This window comes from Papilio machaon, chromosome 4 (assembly GCF_912999745.1).
Source record: "Papilio machaon chromosome 4, ilPapMach1.1, whole genome shotgun sequence".
NCBI lineage: Eukaryota > Metazoa > Arthropoda > Insecta > Lepidoptera > Papilionidae > Papilio > Papilio machaon.
This window is the reverse complement of record NC_059989.1, coordinates 5,793,088-5,811,710: the sequence shown is the minus strand read 5'-3', so window position 1 is coordinate 5,811,710 and position 18,623 is coordinate 5,793,088. Positions and strand designations below refer to the sequence as shown.

The window sequence follows — 18,623 nt, the reverse complement described above, 5'->3', positions numbered from 1 at the left end:
GTTTTTCTAGTATGCTCTACATGTATATTGTATACACAAAACAAACTAGCTACACTTTTTGTTAACAATTACATACAAATATGCACCTTGGATTTAAGGATATTTTGTTTTTTTATGAAATCGTTGGTTCTCTGGAAAACTCTTTTACCGTTTAATTTTTTTTTTCTTATAAAGTTGGATGGTTTTTTTATGTGCGCGCCATTTCGTAGAGGTTAATGGTTAAGGGGCGCGGGCGGCTCGGGCACGACTCGAGTGAGAATTAGTTTCCGCGCCACAGTTAGCCAGCCGATATAGGGGAGTCGTCGCTCGCCTCTCGCCGGTTGCCGCTCGCAGCTCGCATCGGGCGGGCAACGACCGCGGGAACTTGTAACTACATCCGCGGTACGAGCTCCACAACGTCGCAAGTCGCAACCGCCCGCAAACGCGCCCGCCGTCACCTCGCCGACCGATTGAACCCGAGCCCGGCACACACGCGCTCTTCGCTCCACCGATAAACCTTACATATAATTAATGAGTTCATTTTAAAATAGAACATCAGTGATTTTATGGCCCGCATCGTAAGTCTGCTTTATCACGTAGACTTAATGAACCAAATGTATCATTTAATTTGTAATTATCGATTCTCAATTCTACATGAATCGATTTAATTATTGTTTACAAATTTCATAGCTCGAAGTTATTAGACAATGTTAGTGTCGTAACGATGTTATAAAATGAAACATCACTTTCTCAGTTCATTGGAGTTCAATGAAGCCGTCATGTAATAGCCCTTTACCGGAAGGCGGCCTCGCGGTCGGAGAAAAGCCAGAGAAATTTCTCCGCATTACGCCATCTGTGAAGTGCTGGAATTAGCGAGCGAGCATCGCGGTGGAAATGGAAAATCGCGAGGTGCAGCAGGGCCGTGCGCCGGGTGCAGGGCGCGGGCGGGGGGCGGTGGGCGCAGGCGACGGGCGCGGGGGGCTCGGGCATTCGCGTGCACTGGCCTATATGCAGTGCGACGACACGGCGCCGGGAGCGATGCACTCTAAGTACATAGACGTCGCGCACTAGACGCACACTCAGCCACACACCTATTTTTTTCCTTATGCAGCTGTGTAGGGCGTCGTCGAGTCTCGCTTTACAATTTCTTGAAAGGACTTTCAACGCTGAAGGAGATTGAAATACCGTCCTGTACAATAAAACATGCCGGCTCTTTCAGGTTTGAAAAAACAAGCATTCGACTGAGAAAAAAAATCCCCGTCTGGATTGAATGAATCCAGCGTGGCTTTAATATTTACTTAGTATTGGCGGCGGCGGGCCTGCAATGTGTAATCCTTCGATCGTACAGCATGTTTGAATATAATGTGAGGCAGCGTATCATAAGAAAATAGCCTTAATAAATAAACTTTTATTTATTAAAAAAAGAAAACAGTTTCAATACTTTGTTTACGCAGCGCGAACATCAACTATATCTATGTTTTGTTGTGAACAGAATATAAAACATCAGATACTAATGTAAACCAGACATTAATAGAATTGCAATACATCCGATGTGTTCGATTACGTATGTATTAAATCAAATATAATACCCAAAACATACAAAAGAGAACAAAAGCATGCCAATGTAAAACAGATGCGTATTTTTCGAATCCTCAAAACTTCTTCCATAATTAAATTAACTTAAAATTGCTCACAGCATATAAAAATCCACTAAGAAACAAAGTGATAGTGAATGAAAGTAAGAGCCGTAAAGAAAGAAAAAAAACTTTGAAACATCGAACGAAAGCAACAAGATACGCTTGGTGGAGTGAGGGGCGGTGAGTCCCGACGTTACGGTGTGATTGAGGATTGTCATAGACGTAGTTTGATTGATCGTGTTGGCGGATACGTGTGAAAGTGGAACGGATGTTGCACTACAATGGAATATGCATGGAGTGCAATAGAGCGATGTGACCGACGGCCGACGCTCGCTCCTGGCCGAGCTGTTCCGGTCTAGATGCAGCCACTATCACGTCATAAGAAGTGACTCGTGACGTAGTTATTATAAATTAAGTAGACAGTAAGGGATAAATGCATGAATTGTCAATTTGAAATGAACTTCATTTGTTTAAAAATATGAAGTTATTTCATTCATTGAATCACTTAAAACCTTTTTGCGATATATACCTATTCACTATTCAACAATGAAATTTTCTCAAAAACGTTAGCTTAAAAAAAATAAATTGAAAGTTTCACTAACTATTAAGTCAGAATTTGAATACATCGATGCGTTAGTAGTTCTCTTTCGCGCCACTAAAAAATAAAATAATGAATAAATTAACAAAAAATGTATTGTGAATCAAACTAAAGATCGCTAAATCGTAAATTGAAATTATTACTACGAGTAATAACATATAATTATGTTCTAATAAAAGTTTTTATTGTTTTGCATTGTACCAAAAATTAAAAAAACTAATATAAATTAAAATTCACGTGTACCAAGATATCATTATGAAATAACACCTACAAAACTTATCGATTATTACCAGTGCGAGGTCAATGAACTCTGAGATATGACGTCATATCATTTAAATGTTATGATTTAGTTACTTACCTGTTTCTTTTGGCGGCTGTAAACTGTCACGAGTAAGTTCCATATCGGAGTAAGTTCGGGCACGAGCGCGTTCGGGGGCGGTTTGGCGCGAAAGCCGAGGTCGGCGTGCTGGCAGCGTGGGCGAGTCACGCGCATGCGTCCTAACTCACCCCATACCATATCCAATCTTAATTTATAATTAGCACCACAATAACGACTTTTTAACATGAAATATTCATGAACAGATGAAATAGCAAGAAAGTACAATACAGTCGAACCTGGATAAACGAGAAGTGGATAATCAAGAAACATGCATTAGCGAAAGTCATTGTTCGGTACTAACGACCTCCATAAGGGAGAAACTCGGGTAAGAGAAAAACAGCTATAACCGAGAAAAATATCGCGGTCCCTTGGACTCTCGCTTATCCAGGTTCGACTGTAGATATGTGTAACAAAGTAGATATCTCAAAGGAAAGGGTCCAATTAGTGATAAAGACAGATTTTTTTCGGTCCTTTCGGACAGTGAATGGTTAACAATTTGGTATTTGTTCAAACGGCATCTGGAAAGAGCGGGTAGACTGCGAGCGCGGGGTGGCAAGCACCCTCACGAGTTATTTGTGTAGGTGTAAGTGTGGGGTTGCAGGGAGGCAGGGGTCGGCCGAGTTCACGGTCGCCGCCCTCTGCTCACCCCTGCAGCCGCCCGCTCAGCTAAACCGGGAAGCTATTTTTAGTTGTTGGCGTTTTAATATCAGAATTTCCGTAATTAACTATAACTACCATTCTGATAAATTAGTATAAAACAATAATATTAACTTAAAAAACAGTGCGTTAATGTGACATCAATGTCTAGCGGAAAATATAATGACTTTTATACTATTATGATATCTTTTGTCGTAGGACTCATAGTCCTTGTTTGAATCTTAACACTTTTGATGGAAGCAAGAGGGCTGTTATTTTTTGTAACATTTTAAAATTACGTAGATTTAAAGTTAAATATTTTTAGGGAAATTTTGAAGAAAAGAATTCCTTATTTCATACTGAAGTTATATCTATAATAATGAGTTCATAGTTCATTCCATTGTAAAATTTAAAGATTGTGTCTTTTATTATTTAATTAGAAAACTAACATAAATGAGAAGTTTTACTATTTAATTTATTTCTATTCACGATTATTTACGTGTTTCTTGGACACTGTGTTACAAAGCAGGCACGTGTTTGGTCTTCGAGCGACATCTATCGAAATTATCAGTAACAATCTACTCAGCACCAGATGGCGCTGTTTGCCATTCTACTCTTCATTTAAAATTTTGTCACTGATAACATATTTTTATTCGATTGTTATATTGTTTAGTGATATTACAATTATTTTTAAATAATTTGTTGCATTTCAATCGCATCGGCTAGATATGGATAAAAATATTCTTTTCTACTGAAGGGCAAAAGAAAATATTTTTTGTAAATGGATAAGAAGTAATCAAGCAACCAATAAAAGATCAAAGACAAATTCATAAACAAAATGTACATGGAGTTTTAAATTTAACGAAATCTTAAGACAGAGCATTATAGAAAGAGACATCAGAATTACATTGTGTTGTTTTATTATTTGAATCAAAAATTTATATACAATAAATTAAAATATTAGATTAAATATAATACATAAAAACTAAAATATATCATTAAAAGGTGTCCCTTTAGGCAAGGTTCCGAAGATACTGGCAGCGTTCCCCCTTTGAATGGCAAGACTTATTCTTTGTCCGAGGTAGCTGCCAGCTCTTCGGTCTCCTGTGATGTCGACTAACCTTTTTGATGTTTCCTTAAAAAGACTTTTAGCGCTAGGACCCCACGGACCAAGGGTCTCGACACCGAATGGGACAAATTCATATTCGGAGCCGAGACCCCTGTATTTGTTAAAGAATTAGAAGAAAAAAAGTAAAAAATAAAAAGAGGACATGTAATCCGATTTCCTGAGGAAGTGTATAAGTGACATTCAAATGGCCCGGAAACTTAGTTGAGGGTAGGGCGAGCGGGGTCGTCGACCTCGCTCCCTAGCCCACTCCAGCAATATTTAGAGCAAGTAGGCTTGCGCTGGCAGTGTTGCATCGCCTACCATAATCATCAACTTCAACCCCATAATTGCGTGCCCTCTTCATATTTTTCATGTTAATACTTTTTATTTTGATTTTTCCTACCCTTAATTTTTCATAACGATTTAAATAAAATCGTATTTAAACCATATACGTATTTAATTACGTACTTTAGGTAAGATTTAAAAAGTATGCTTTATTTTGTTTTCAGAATTACACAGGCTCAGCGTTAGTCCAAGTATTTTTACATATAATTTAAAGGATATATTTGTAAGTTTCTGTAGCAGTAACATATGAATATTTACAACGCGTAACTTTTACTTTCGTTTCTGAGCTGTTTGTACAAGATGATGTACTTATTTGGAATAAATCAATTTGAAAATCTCGTTCTGAATTAAATGTATAAAATGAATCAAAATTTTAAGAAACGGATTTTTAAACGAAGAAGAGAATTAGCTTAATCCTTTTTATATGTTTTACTTTTTTTGTTTGTGTTAGAAAGTTGTTTTGTTCATTTTAAAAAAACAGTCAACAACATATACTTTTTGTTCATTTGTATTATGTTAAAAATACCTATAGTATGGGATTTTACCGGCAAAAAACATATTTTCCTGACATATATTCATAGATTATGTCACGTCATCATTGTGGTTAATCCTCAACAGTTAACAACTAATTTAACTCGTTACTAATGACCTAATTAAAGTTCGTTGCGCTCAATCAATAAAGAAACGGTTTGTTAATACACAGGATAATGATTAATTGTGGCCAGAGCGAGCAAAATATGAGCGACGACTGCACGAGTCGCGTTATGTAACGTAGCTTGCACTCTGTGACGTTTTGTTGCGTATCCTATGCGCAAATCAGTTTAACAAATAAACTAAAATACAACTACTTTTCTTATAGATATTTAGTTTATAAGCTATAAGCTAAAATAATACATAATAAAAATAACCTCAGTCTGTTATTTTAAAAGATATTGTGTACTAAAAATACTCAGTCTTTGTATTGCACTTGGCAACCCACTTTTACGTGTTATCTATGCGAAAGTGGTCTATACGAAATAATTCCAAGAACGCTGCAATATCTCGACACTGTTTGAACATAAATTGATCCTCAACGTATAAAAAATGAGGCAACATTTGTAAGCCGCTCTCAAATTGTTGCCAGATATTTCGTGTAGAGGAACGTGGTCAGGTTAGCGGGTTAAGAGGAAAATATTACGCGGAATGAAAAAATAAAGATGGCGGCTATTATTCACCGCGTGACGTCATCGTAACACTTTTGTGGTGTCTCTGATGATGAATAAGTTGCTGCAACCCCATGCTCTACTTTTCCATTTCGTAATTTGTTGAATTTTAACCAATTACATAGAAATAAGTAAAGAACAAACGAATTCTGAAATAAGCTCCACTATAATTGATGATCATGTATTTGATTTTTATAAAATTAACTTATTCATTACGATTGTTATTTATAAAATTTTATCGTATTTTTTGAGAAATGAAAATTAGGAAATGTTTTAAATATTTGTAAAGTTTTTTTATTTTTATTTATAGAGTTATTGGTTAAAGTAAATATTTTAATATTGGTAATTATTGCAAAGGCTTTTGTAGTTTATTTTTGAATGCAGAAAGAAGCGTTGAATGGGTTTTTTCCGCTGTGTGTGGTGGTGAGGTCCGCGCAGTGGGCCGCCGGCCGCGGATTGGGGTCAGGGCGGCGCGGCCGTCGACCCGCAGCCTCTCGCTCCCGCCCCGCCCCGCACTACCTCGCCCCAACATCACACACTCGACAATACTGACACCATCACTTTGCATATCGGAGGACTGTCCAGGATTTGCCTATAGTAATTCTCAAAACCTATTCAAAGGTTTACTTTTATAGATACGTTTTTATAGTGAAAATTAATTCGAATTAAATTTAACGAAAATTGTACTTTATTAATTTTACGGAACACAATAATAATGTGTGGCTATAAAGAATTGTTTCAAGTTTAATATTTGATATTTACTAATTCAAATTTCAACCCGGAAATGTAATTTACAGTAATATTTAATTTTCTTCCAATATCGATCGATACCCAGCGATTTTAATCTCTAAGCGACTTAAGCAATACAAAGTCCTAGATGTTTGTGAAGATCGTAGCTACAAAAGTTGCCGCGATTTTCAAGATGGCAGAATAAATCTATTCAGTGAACATTTCGTGAATTCATGTCAGCCTGTACTGACCGGATAGAGACTCGCGTCGACGATTCAACGTTGCGTGAACGGAGCGCGCGCTACGCGATACTCACGACGTAAGTATACTATGTTAGTTTCGACTTATGTTTCCTTGAATACGAAAGGACTAAATGTCATGCATGACTAATAACAATACTAAATATATCCTATTTTAATAGACTATATCCTATCAGAATACAAACCAACATAGAAAAAATGTGTGCTTGTCCCATTTTCGGTACAAAATTTGTGACCACTATAGTCACCCCAGTACGCAGTTTAAATAAGCATCCCCTAACATTGTTGTATATTGTTTTAAATCTGCGCTTTCTTAGCTTTCAAGACATTTAAACAAATATTTTATTGCATGTTTAAGGGTCAAGTTATAATAAGTAAATAATGATAATAGTAAAAAATTTCATATTTATCTAAAGTTTTACATTCATTTTAATTAACAGTTAACTCATAAACATGATAAATTTAATTAATGAACGTAATTAACTCATTTTATTGTCAATTTGGCTTAACACAGACTAATAAGGTGCGCTTTAAATAAATTGATGTAATTGTTTTCAATACAAAACAACTTTGAACGATTTACTAAAACAATTTACAAAATTCCGCGTTCGACGTAAACGGTTATATCGAACCTTGTAACTCGTTTCAAAATCTGTGTAATTAACACAATAATTGTGAACATTGGTTTGCGTTGTGACACTACAGGGACGGATTTAGTGAGTCGGTGCGAGTTGGAACAGTTATTTGTGTGTGTTGCGCGGGGCGAGCGTGACCCAATTGTGAGCGGGTGAACGAACCCGGGGCCTTGATCGCAATTCTGAGCCTCGCCGCTCGCGCCCCGCCGCCCGCCGCCACCACCTCCCCCGGCAGGCCCCGCTCACGTCACACTACTCATTGTTTCTATCTCTTGTATAATTTTTTTTTAATATTTTTGTTTATTTGAATTATTCAATTGAATTTTGTCTTAAAATTCTTATTGAAAAGGATTTAATTTATGAAAGTAACTATTTTTATCACATTAATATTAATATTTCTATTAATATAATCATTTATTATGTGACATAAAGATTAAAATATTGTAAATATTTTTCCTTTTCAAATCAAATTTATAATTACCTCATTTTTAAACAAAAGAATGTATGTGTGATCTTTTTTAGAAAATAAACAATATTTTAATTATTAGCAACTGCAATGCAAACGTAAATTAAATTTATTTCTTATATTTGTTTGCATTAAGAAAAGATGAGGATTAATTTATGAAAACTTAACTATAATTCCTCTTAAAATAAAATAAATCTGACTTCTCTAAAATTGTAGTAAGCTTAGTACTACTAGTAATTAATATTTAACCGTACTTATTGCTAAGTGACGTTCTTAAGCGGGAAAGAGATAGTCAATCGTAGTAAGTGCATTGCGAAACGAATGTCGCAGCGGTAGCGTCGCGAGTGAGAGTGGGACGACAGTATGGAGCAAGGCTTCGTGTGGATATTATTAGAGTATCGGCGCTAGGTTATTCTGAGGCGACCCAGATACCGCGGGGCCGATGACCGCGGGCCCTCGACTGCGCGGCCTCCAAACTAAATGGCATTCGGCGATGGATCCACTTGCGAAACGGCGCGGCGCGGCGAGTTGCAAACTCACTCTCTTCGCAAATAGTGCAATGCAACCAACAATACTGATCTCGTTATTGCTGTTAATATATCTTTATATTTCTGTTCAAATTTTATACGATCTATAAATAGATTTGTCAATTATAGATGTAACTTCATGTATATTTAAAGAATTTTTACATTGAATAAATTGAGCTCTTTTACAATAATTTACATATTTTATCGATTAAAAAAATTTTTCATTCAAATTGAAAATTGCCTAAATGATTTAAAATACAAAATTTTTTGATAAATGCTACTTATATCTTGATTGAATGTTGTAAAATTTAAGAGATTTACAATTCTTACTAATATGAGAGTAGCTATGAAATATGATGTTAAAAGGAAAAATATTTAATAATGATGTTGTGCGATCGTGCCTATGTTGCGAGTGATGCAGGGGCTCGAGGGGCACGAGGCGGGGGGGAGGAGCGGTGATTAGCGAGCGACGTCGAATATAGCCGGGAAGGCCGAGGGCAACGAACTCCGCTCGACCTAGATCCGCGAGTCCCTCCGCCGCCCGCACCGCGCGCCTTACCCGCCTCGCAGGAAAGTGAAAAGGACCTAATTGTATGTACTACTTCAGTAATATTTAATCGTTGTATAACATCTAAGAATGACTGGTTACATCACTGACTTGAAGTGTACGGTTTATCAAAACATCGACGATACAAAACATGACATTTCAGAAGTAACATGTGCACTGAAAAAAAACAATAGTCGCGTAAACAAAGCGTTGACAGATGACAGTATCATGCTCACCTGCTAGGACTCTGCCAAGCAGGACATCGGCGTCGGCGTCCGCAGCATCGGTGCGTGGGGCGTGCGGGGGCTGAGGGCGGTGCGGGCACTCGGTCACCGTCATGTTGGGGAGGCGCATGAGCCGCTCGAGAGGCGCGTGCGACCGGCGGCGGCGGCGGCGGCAACGACACGAATGGCGCCCGCCGCGCTCTACACCCGCTACGCCATACTACGCGCCGTAGCAGACGCTACGCGCCGCCCGCCCCTACTGGCACCCTTGCACCGCGGGATAACAACGGGCTTCGAGCTACGGAATCGCTACGGGGATGTTCCGGCCCTAATTATGATGAGAATTGGCGTGATTGGATAACTCAGTTAGCTGTGTGTCTACCAAGTTAGCTTTTTGTCAAAAGCTTTGAGACGAGACTTTGGAGAAATATTACGAGTCTTTGATACTATATGTAAATTATTTTATTTGTGTCTCATCTTTAAAGAAAATCTTGTAGTTTTAATGAGAAATATTCATATTAGGTAATTCACACAACTATTTTCTAATAATTTATAAATCTATGGCAAAAGAAACAAAAATAGTTTTAGACATTTTTCTATTTTTTTTAAACCATTTTCATTTTTAAATATACTTAAAGTATCGAAGCAATAATTATAGTTATTCGCTTTGCGTTTATTCTTTGTAATTAATTAGAAAGGAGGAAAAATTACTCATTTGTCATTTATTATTTAAAAGTCAAACCAAAAACTTTTAACTCTTAAGAAAAGTTTTGTAATCTTTAGGTACTTTCGTACATAATATGTTTATGAATCATTACTTAATCTAGAACATCGTGTACAAATAAAAATATTCTCATATGTACGTCATCAAGGCATTTCTAGGCACGCAACTGTCCTCGACTTAATGTTATCTTTTTTGTTGAATCATTTAATAATAATGTCGGGTGTCGAAAGTATCACGAGCGCAGATCGGAAGCGTCCAGCTCAACCCACTGAACTGAAAACCTAAATCTAGAATTGGCGAATCAGTGAGCGGTTAGCCGAGATTATAGGCCAAGGCGACTAATTTGCCGCGAAGAGTTTGGCCGTACCAATGCCGTAAATGTAACGGATTATTTATCGACATAATTTTGCAAATAGCTGTTGCTAACCGCCTATATACTACCGTGATGTTATGATACTTTGGTATTACTTGATTAATTACCATCTATTAAAATATTTATTATTAAAAAATAGGCGCAACAATACCGAGGAGCGAAAAGGTTTTATTGAGTTGAGTGAAATATAAAAAAAAGTTAGCTGTGTGAACGATTTATAAGGAATTATTTGTAGCGTACCCTTTCGGATTCCATATAACATTACTAAGTATCTATTACCTACATAGTTATTAAAAATCATCAGTAGGTTATACTCACTTTTACAAACTACCAATCACTGACAAACTCTCCCGAATTGAATGTTGAAAAAAATATACACGCAGCCATCTATCGAAATGACGTTCAGTTTACAACCAGCTCATTGGCTGAAATAATAACAAAATGACAAATTGTTTTAATTCTACTTTATTGAGGTACAATTCTACAAGCTTTATTTCTATATCTCGCATAGAAAAACACATCTCATGGACAATGATACTTGCTCTGTATATGAACAATACGGGTCTGCGGAGGTCATAGTTCGGGTTAAGCTGAAGCCGGGCAGCATCAGGTCGTGCTGACGTCATCGCAGGTCGTTCACCTCGCACCCGCTGCACCCCCGTCCCAGCTGCCTCCGCAACCCTTGTTCCATATTCATGCACCAATGATTTTAAACTATGCATCGACAAAGGCTCCATTTGTTTCGACTTTGAATAGAAAAGAGCAAAATATGTAATATAGTATAGATATAAAATATAACAGTTTTCAATCAGAATGTTCTATGAAATGTTCTCTTTCATTTTTGTTCCATTCTAACAATGATTATATTTGCCTTTATTTATGTCCATGACTATCCAATGTTGAACATAATTAGACGTTATTCTATAAATGCTAGACCTTTACAGAAATATCGGAAAGCATTATGTATTTTGTAATTATATCCCTGTACGTTTAACATAAATTAAAACGTTAAAAATCCCTTCCACTTAATACCTAAACAACTAATTTAAAGTACATATTTAGAAAAAGAGTAATGCTTACTTTCTCGAACATTCAAGCTAAAAATAAAGAATCTAAATAACGGAATCAACGTAACGGTAAAAGTAGTTACATGTAATGTTTACGATACGTCTTACAAATGTTATGACGACCGCTGCAACGTCGTGAGGCAGGCGGGCTCGTGCGGCCGGTTCAACAATCTCTTACGTCTGTTTTCAACATTGTTTACTTGCCGCGTAACATAAAGCTGACGCTCGAAGCTCGTTGAATGATAAATTAAGTTGTAGTCGTTTAGAACACAACTCCACGAGGTTCTTGACCTCGTAATGGAAAGTGGACCATAATGGCACACCACTTTCATTTTCGCGCAACTCTCACTAACGCGAGCCAAGATCGAAAGTGTACCACTTATGGTGGTGCGTGCGCGCAGCCGCCCCTCCACTGCCCCCTCCAGTCAAGACTTTCCTGCGCTATTGGACGCGCTTTCTTTCGATAGCGACGCCGCTCAAGTACCACTTGTGCAATTCGCTTTCTAATTGCATTGTAATAGGCGAGAGACCAAGTAATGCCTGTCAAACACCTACTCGCTCCACTTTCGAGACCGCTCGTTGTTCTATTCAGAGGCAGCTAATGAGATCGGCGACATGTCAATCAGTGAACGTCTCGCTAATTCATATACGATCTACGAGTATCGTCTTTATAAGGACATCTGTAATTTGAATTGCCTTAATAAAGCCCTAGAAAAACTATAAGTAAAACTCCAGTGGAATTTGAATCACTGAACCATTTTCATATTTTTTTCAAATTTTAGTTACATTTGCTAGATACACTTAAACTTTATATAAAGCTGTACATATAAATATGCTTTGCGTTTAATTCTGGGCTCGTGAGTATTTTTTTTCTGAACGTGCTAAAAGTTAAATCGGTGTAAATATGCTGCTGTTATAAAGTTATTAAGGCTGTGAAGATAGGAATAAATAGCAATTTTAATTAAAAAACATATGACGAACACTGCACGTGTATTTTAAATTGCCACGACTGATTTTAAATTGATGCCTCGCCAGATTTCTATTGCAGAATTCTAACTTGGTAGAAAGACAATTATACATTTCAATTATTATACGAATTAAGATAAATTATTTAACAAATAACCATTGTATGGTCGAAGCCTCTATTTTACTATTGCCGTAAAGAACACACTATGTTATTATTATTCGAATGAGCTATTTATACTAAATTATAGCTTTAAATTCAAGCGTCAAGTTTGCATCGTAAAATTTTCTGAACGTGAAATGAATCAACTACTGTTTTAATTGCTAATCCATTGCTAATAAACGTAACTATATTCTGGTTTTTAGTGTGTGACGTAGTACCAATATACTCGTACCATGTACCAATATAGGTCTCAAGGTGACGCGCACTAGAATCTTAGTGCGTAGAAATCTTATACTTATTAAATTTTTTAGTTCTTACAATTTTCAATGTTCTTTTCATTATCTATGAAAAGGGAGACAGTAATATGTTTTAATACAAGAGTTTTGGATCAGGATTTAACGGTAAAAAGATTACTGTAATCATTTTTGGATCAAACAAAACATTGTACAAAACATACAAAAACACAGGCCAATTGGAAAAGCTACGTTTATTTACTAAGTATTACTTTGTAAAGTCAACGTTTTTATTTCTTAATATACCTTAAACATCACTCCCATGACAGAAGCTTTGATGACGTTTGTAGCACTCACTTTGATGGATTGGACTTTTTGTTGAATTAATTGTAAAAAAAATGTTTCATGACCCATTATAACAGAAATAATTTTTTACTACACATGTAGATGAAGATGCTAAAAGATTGTAATCTATTTAGGCTGATTTCAAACTTGAATAAGTGGGTATAAATTTAAGTTAGAAATAATGATATACTCTGTTATTTAAATTGAACAAAATATTCACGTAATTGCAGATCAATTACTATTAGCCATTCAATGTAAATGAGAATTTCTTATAGTCTAGTCTAACGTAAAAATCAAATATAAATGTAGAAAATGCGTCTCGTGTAACTTTACGTAGTGTGATCCTTTTCATTCAGTTTGAAAAAAGTTTAATAGCGATGTTTTTGTAAATGTTTTTAGTCAGTGGGAACCGGAATGTAATTTTACGTCTTGTATAATTGTACCAGGGCCGTTGTTTGGTAACGGGACGCATTTGTTCAGGCTTCAGGGTCAAGTCGGATAGTCCATCATAAAATTTTAATAGTTTGTGAGCCTCGATTTGTGTAATTTACGACTTACGTTCGCGTGCAATGCGTTTGTTTATAGTGTTTTAACGTACATCGATATATTTCACATATGTTTTTTTTTTAAATATTTATCGTAATTATTGAGTGTAATTTAAAGTTAATTTACAATTAATATTAAGTTCTACGAGAGAACATAATTACGGATTATTCTATGTTAATTTAAAAGTTTTAAGATACACAACAATTCACTTTTTTTTTTTGGTTTATTATTGCCACAACTTTAACGATTACATATTTTGTCTTACATTTAAAATTTAATTTTGTGTCAAAAAGATAGTAGTAAAAAACAGTGAATATAAATTACTGTTTACTTTTACTGAAACACGGAACATAACTTGTCGATGTCAATTGATTGACTCAACGACCGTCAAATAGCATCGCCTGGGATTCGATCCAGGGTCAATACATTTCGAGGCGAACTGGCTAACCACTCTACTATACTGACTTTGAACTTTTTAGATTATTTTTTCTTCGTGTAAATGTCAAGTACCTATATCACGAAATGTTTTGTGTTGAACTTAATAACGACCACAAATATATTATTTTAAAAGGACTGGAATAAAAAAAATAATTTCATTTAATTAAAAACCGTAATTTTATGTAATTATTTTTTTTCAAGTTTCAGTGCGTGCGTGAAACAATCGCTTGCGGTCGTATCTTGACCCGTGTGACCTTGTGATTAAAAGAAATTGAATTTATAATAAAATGTCGAATAAGTTAAAAGTTTGTTAAACCGTGTTAGCGATGTATGTGAGTTGAACGTCCCAGTTCGAGCCACCCCTCGAAGCAATCGTATCAGATAAAACGTAAGTGTGTCGTCGTCGTGTCGGGATCTAGGTTTCGAGTGCGTAATTTTGTAGTTATGCATAAAATGTAAGTAGAAAAGTATGTCAAAATGTAACGAGGGCACGAGCACGCCGCTTGTTACCATTTTATTTTGCCTATCATATACCATTGGTTAAGTATTTGGCAATTTCATTTCAACTATGTTCGTCGGTTCGTATTCGAAAACTTGAAACGCCTTTATGAAGATTACATTTTTAGAATAGACTAGGAATGACTTTTAAACATGTCTATTGTAATAGTGAACTGAACTGAATTAAAATTAATGTAAGCGATTGCCTACAAATATATTGCTGTAAAACAATCAAGCGAACATGTGAATAATATGCAATATGCAAATAATATTGTTTGTAATACACCATTAATTCTTATTACACGTAACTCGCTGGGATGTCCTATGAATATTTTGTTATTCCAAGTGCATATTATACATTGTAGAGATAATGCTGACTAATTAAATTGCGCATGTTGTGTCTAAAATAATGCTCATAGTTTTCCCGACATCGTTGAGGGAAAAGTAACGGCCTACATAGCCCGGACGGCGTAGCCTTGAGATCGCTGAATAAAATTGGCAATATCCTGGAGCCGCGAGAAGTCCGATTGGCGAAACCTTGCGACGTGCAAAAGTCGGTCGACGAACTCCCCAAGGCCAGGCCGCTGCCGCTTTCTTTGTTCGCCTGTCGCAACTCGCAACCCGCCTCCCAATTCAACCTCGAATCGCTTTATCAAGCGTTCACCCATCTAACTCGCAACTCATATAAAATGCCATACCTAAACTATACGACTACACGACATTATCACGCAACTAATTTAATTTACCGTTTCTTTACCCGAATAGATATAATTATTACAAATCAAAATTATATACAATGACGCACGTATATAAAGATAATTACCTATAATTAAATATTTAATATGTAGTACAAAATTCTGGGAAAAGGCTAAGATAAAAAAGAATAGCAAATCCCTATGTATCTACTTAGCTTAACATAAAAAGAGCTTTGATATATTATCAAACTAGCTGTCGCCCGCGACTCCGTCTGCGCGGAGTTATAAAAAAATAATAAGTAGCCTATGTGTTCTTCCAGACGATGTTCTATATTACATCAAGATCCGTTTCGGAGATACCTTCAAACAAACATCCATCCATCTAAACTTAGCATTTGTAATTGTTAGTAAGATTAGATTTAGAAAAAAATTACGGGAACCATAGTTACAATTAAATTTTATACTTATTTATATTGCATCAATAACTAAAATATTTTTACATGTACACTCATTTTTACGAAGGTACATAAATAAAAGCATTACGCCCATGACCCAGAAGGTAAGGTAGTGTTCATGAATTTTGGCAAGTTGCTGACAGACCTCAATATAAGGTAATGAAATATTTATATGGTATGTTAAAATTAAGAATAAAATATAATAATTATGAATACACACATCCTTAAATAGCTTTTAATTTCTCATAATGAATTTAATGTCAACTAAAATAATAACATAGTTAAAATATATTATAAATGCGAATGTTTGGATGGATGGATGTTTGTATGAAGATATCTCCAGAATGGCTCAACAGATCATGATGAAATTTGGCACAGATGTAGATGATAGTGTGGAAGAACACACGGGCTACTTATTATGTTTTCTTTTTTAATTCGGAGTCGCGGGCGACAGCTAGTTTGTAATAATTTTACAGTAGCGGTCCAAAACGTGTAAATGTGTCCAGACCAAAATAAACTATTTTGCCTTATTATACAGTTTCATGCCTTCGATCATCATTCGAGTGAGTACACCATGTTACAATGATTAATTTTTCAAGCTTTGATATGACCGATTACAAAAAAAATCCTAACTCGTCGGAAACTAGAGTAATAAAAATCGTGGTTGTACCTTTTTTACATTTCAGTATCCGCACCGCATGTTTAGAAAAAGATCAATACCTATTATAATAAATACTATAACTATGAATACATATTTTTTGCGATGTGCAAATAATGTAAGTATTGCTTTATGTCTTTCAAGATGGTAATGTAAACAGAGCTTAGTAGATCGTGCGTTCAATTTGTAAAAGCATCAGAATGTCCATAGCTTAGGTTTATATAACGCAAACAATTATGTGGACTAGTACCTACGTTATATTTACGTAAGATGAGTCTATTGAATCGCTGTCGTTTGCTGATTGCGTAAGCCAAACACGAACGCGCGAACTATTCTTTTTCACTTTTTCATCGTGTGACTCCACTACTGCATACAATGTTAATATTTATGCAAAATTGTTTGTTCAGATTTTTCAGAGAAGGATACGTTTAGATACATATATGAATGCGTTGGCAGTGGAAAACCGTGGCTAATATAATGTTATGAAAGGCAGAGCTCGGCTGTTCTGTCTGTCTATATCTAACCTACTCTAGACACGTATACAAAAGAGAGTATTGAATTACACATATTGAATCGCAATCGATTATTCTACAACATTTTTTCAAACGAAAAACTTCAGAAGTACAAATTTCTTAAACTGTTTGTTATGTTGTACATTCTGCAAAATTTTAAGTTATTTATTACAACCGTTATCTTAGTAATATTATAAATGCGAGTGTTTAGATGGATGATTGGATGTTTGGAGGTCTCCTGAACTGCTCTACGGATCTTGCTGAAATTTGACATAGATGTAGAGCAGGGATTCCCAAAGGGGTCAATATCGACCCCTTGGGGTCGATGTCGCACTTAAAGCATTGCTAATTCTCACTCTGTCTGCTTCTATTGACCTAAGTGAGAATGAGTAATAATAAAAACAATTGATCTTAAAAGTAGGTAATTTGGCCACGGGGGTCTGTAGTAACGGTTCATTTTGGAAAAGGGGGTCACGTTTCCAAAAGTTTGGGGATCCCTGATGTAGAGCATAGTCTGGAAGAACAAATAACGAACAGAGAACAGATTAGAGTCGCGTGCGACACCTATTAATCAATAAATATAATGATAAAAATAAAAATTGATCAACAAATATTCTAGTAAAGACAGAGTGTTCTTTAAATAAATTACATATCTCAGAAGATGTTAAATCTTTGTCGATTTACTTGCTTTACAATTCAGCACGGTGCCGAGTGATTGACAGTTGAGGCCATACGTTTAAATTCGCAGCTGGAGCGTCGATTCGCAGTTATCGTAATAGGACCCATGGCCGTGTTGCAAAAAAAAACCAGGCGCGTGCGCAGGTAACTTGCCGACTGGCTCGGCGGGGCGAGAGGGGGTACACTTTCACCTAGCGAGGCTGCGCGGGCGTCGACCCCGGCTGCCCTACTCCGCTGACCTACTACTTACCGAAACACTTTCATTTCTTACGAGTCCGTGATTAGGATCGAGGATGTATTTAGCGTGTCGGTGAGTTGTCGTGCTAGTGTTGTGAGAGAGTAGGAGACCCGGATCGGTCGGGATGCCGCGGAGACAGCGAGGAGTGAGGAGCGAGTAGAGAGTGGCTCGGCGAGTGTTGCGCAACGCTCACCGAGAGAGAAAGTAATGCGACCTGTCCTCATACTAATGAGTGCGACGCGGCAAGTCGGTCGGTGGAATTCACAGCATTGCTTCAAACGGACTCGCGGGCTCTCTCTTACGGCTCTTACGCAACCTTTCACTTTTGCTTTTGATGTGAAAAGTGTTTATATACTTGCCATATATTTATTTTAGAATCACTTACTTATTCAATGATGATACAGCATGTTTTTTCTGTGATTCATATTAAAGAATAGATTTAGGTTGCACTTAAAGTTTGATCTGCTAGATAATGCGTCAGTCTATATAAATAACAGATGTTGTATATAAGTGGATATAGCGGGAACGCGTATGTACCTGCACAATCTACATGATCCGTTTGTTTATATAAGGCAGCCTTGTGAGCTGTAAGGTCTCGATGAAAACTTAATTGTTTTAAAGGCAATGAGATTGTAAATATGTATTTAAAAACATATGGTTTCAAGGCTTCTTCTTCATATAATGTTTGTAAGGTCACTTCATGCCTACATTTCCTATTTCGTTATTATTAACACCCTGATTATTACAGTTAATTGATACGATCAA

General features: G+C 36.3%; 1 protein-coding gene across 3 annotated transcripts in view; it reads right to left on the bottom strand.

The window, feature by feature from the left end:
• Positions 1 to 18,623, bottom strand: part of LOC106720319 (ecdysone-inducible protein E75) — a 100,942-nt gene that overhangs the window by 49,260 nt on the left and 33,059 nt on the right. The window contains exon 1 of one of the 3 annotated variants that reach the window (XM_014514943.2): positions 9,285 to 9,438. The exons of 1 other annotated variant lie outside the window; for it this stretch is intronic. In XM_014514943.2, coding sequence (XP_014370429.1) covers positions 9,285 to 9,402 — 118 coding nt within the window. In that variant the 5' untranslated portion in view covers positions 9,403 to 9,438. Of the gene's footprint in view, positions 1 to 2,572; positions 2,631 to 9,284; positions 9,439 to 18,623 lie in introns of those variants that run through there. One more of the 3 variants, XM_045686888.1, reaches the window with a different exon arrangement.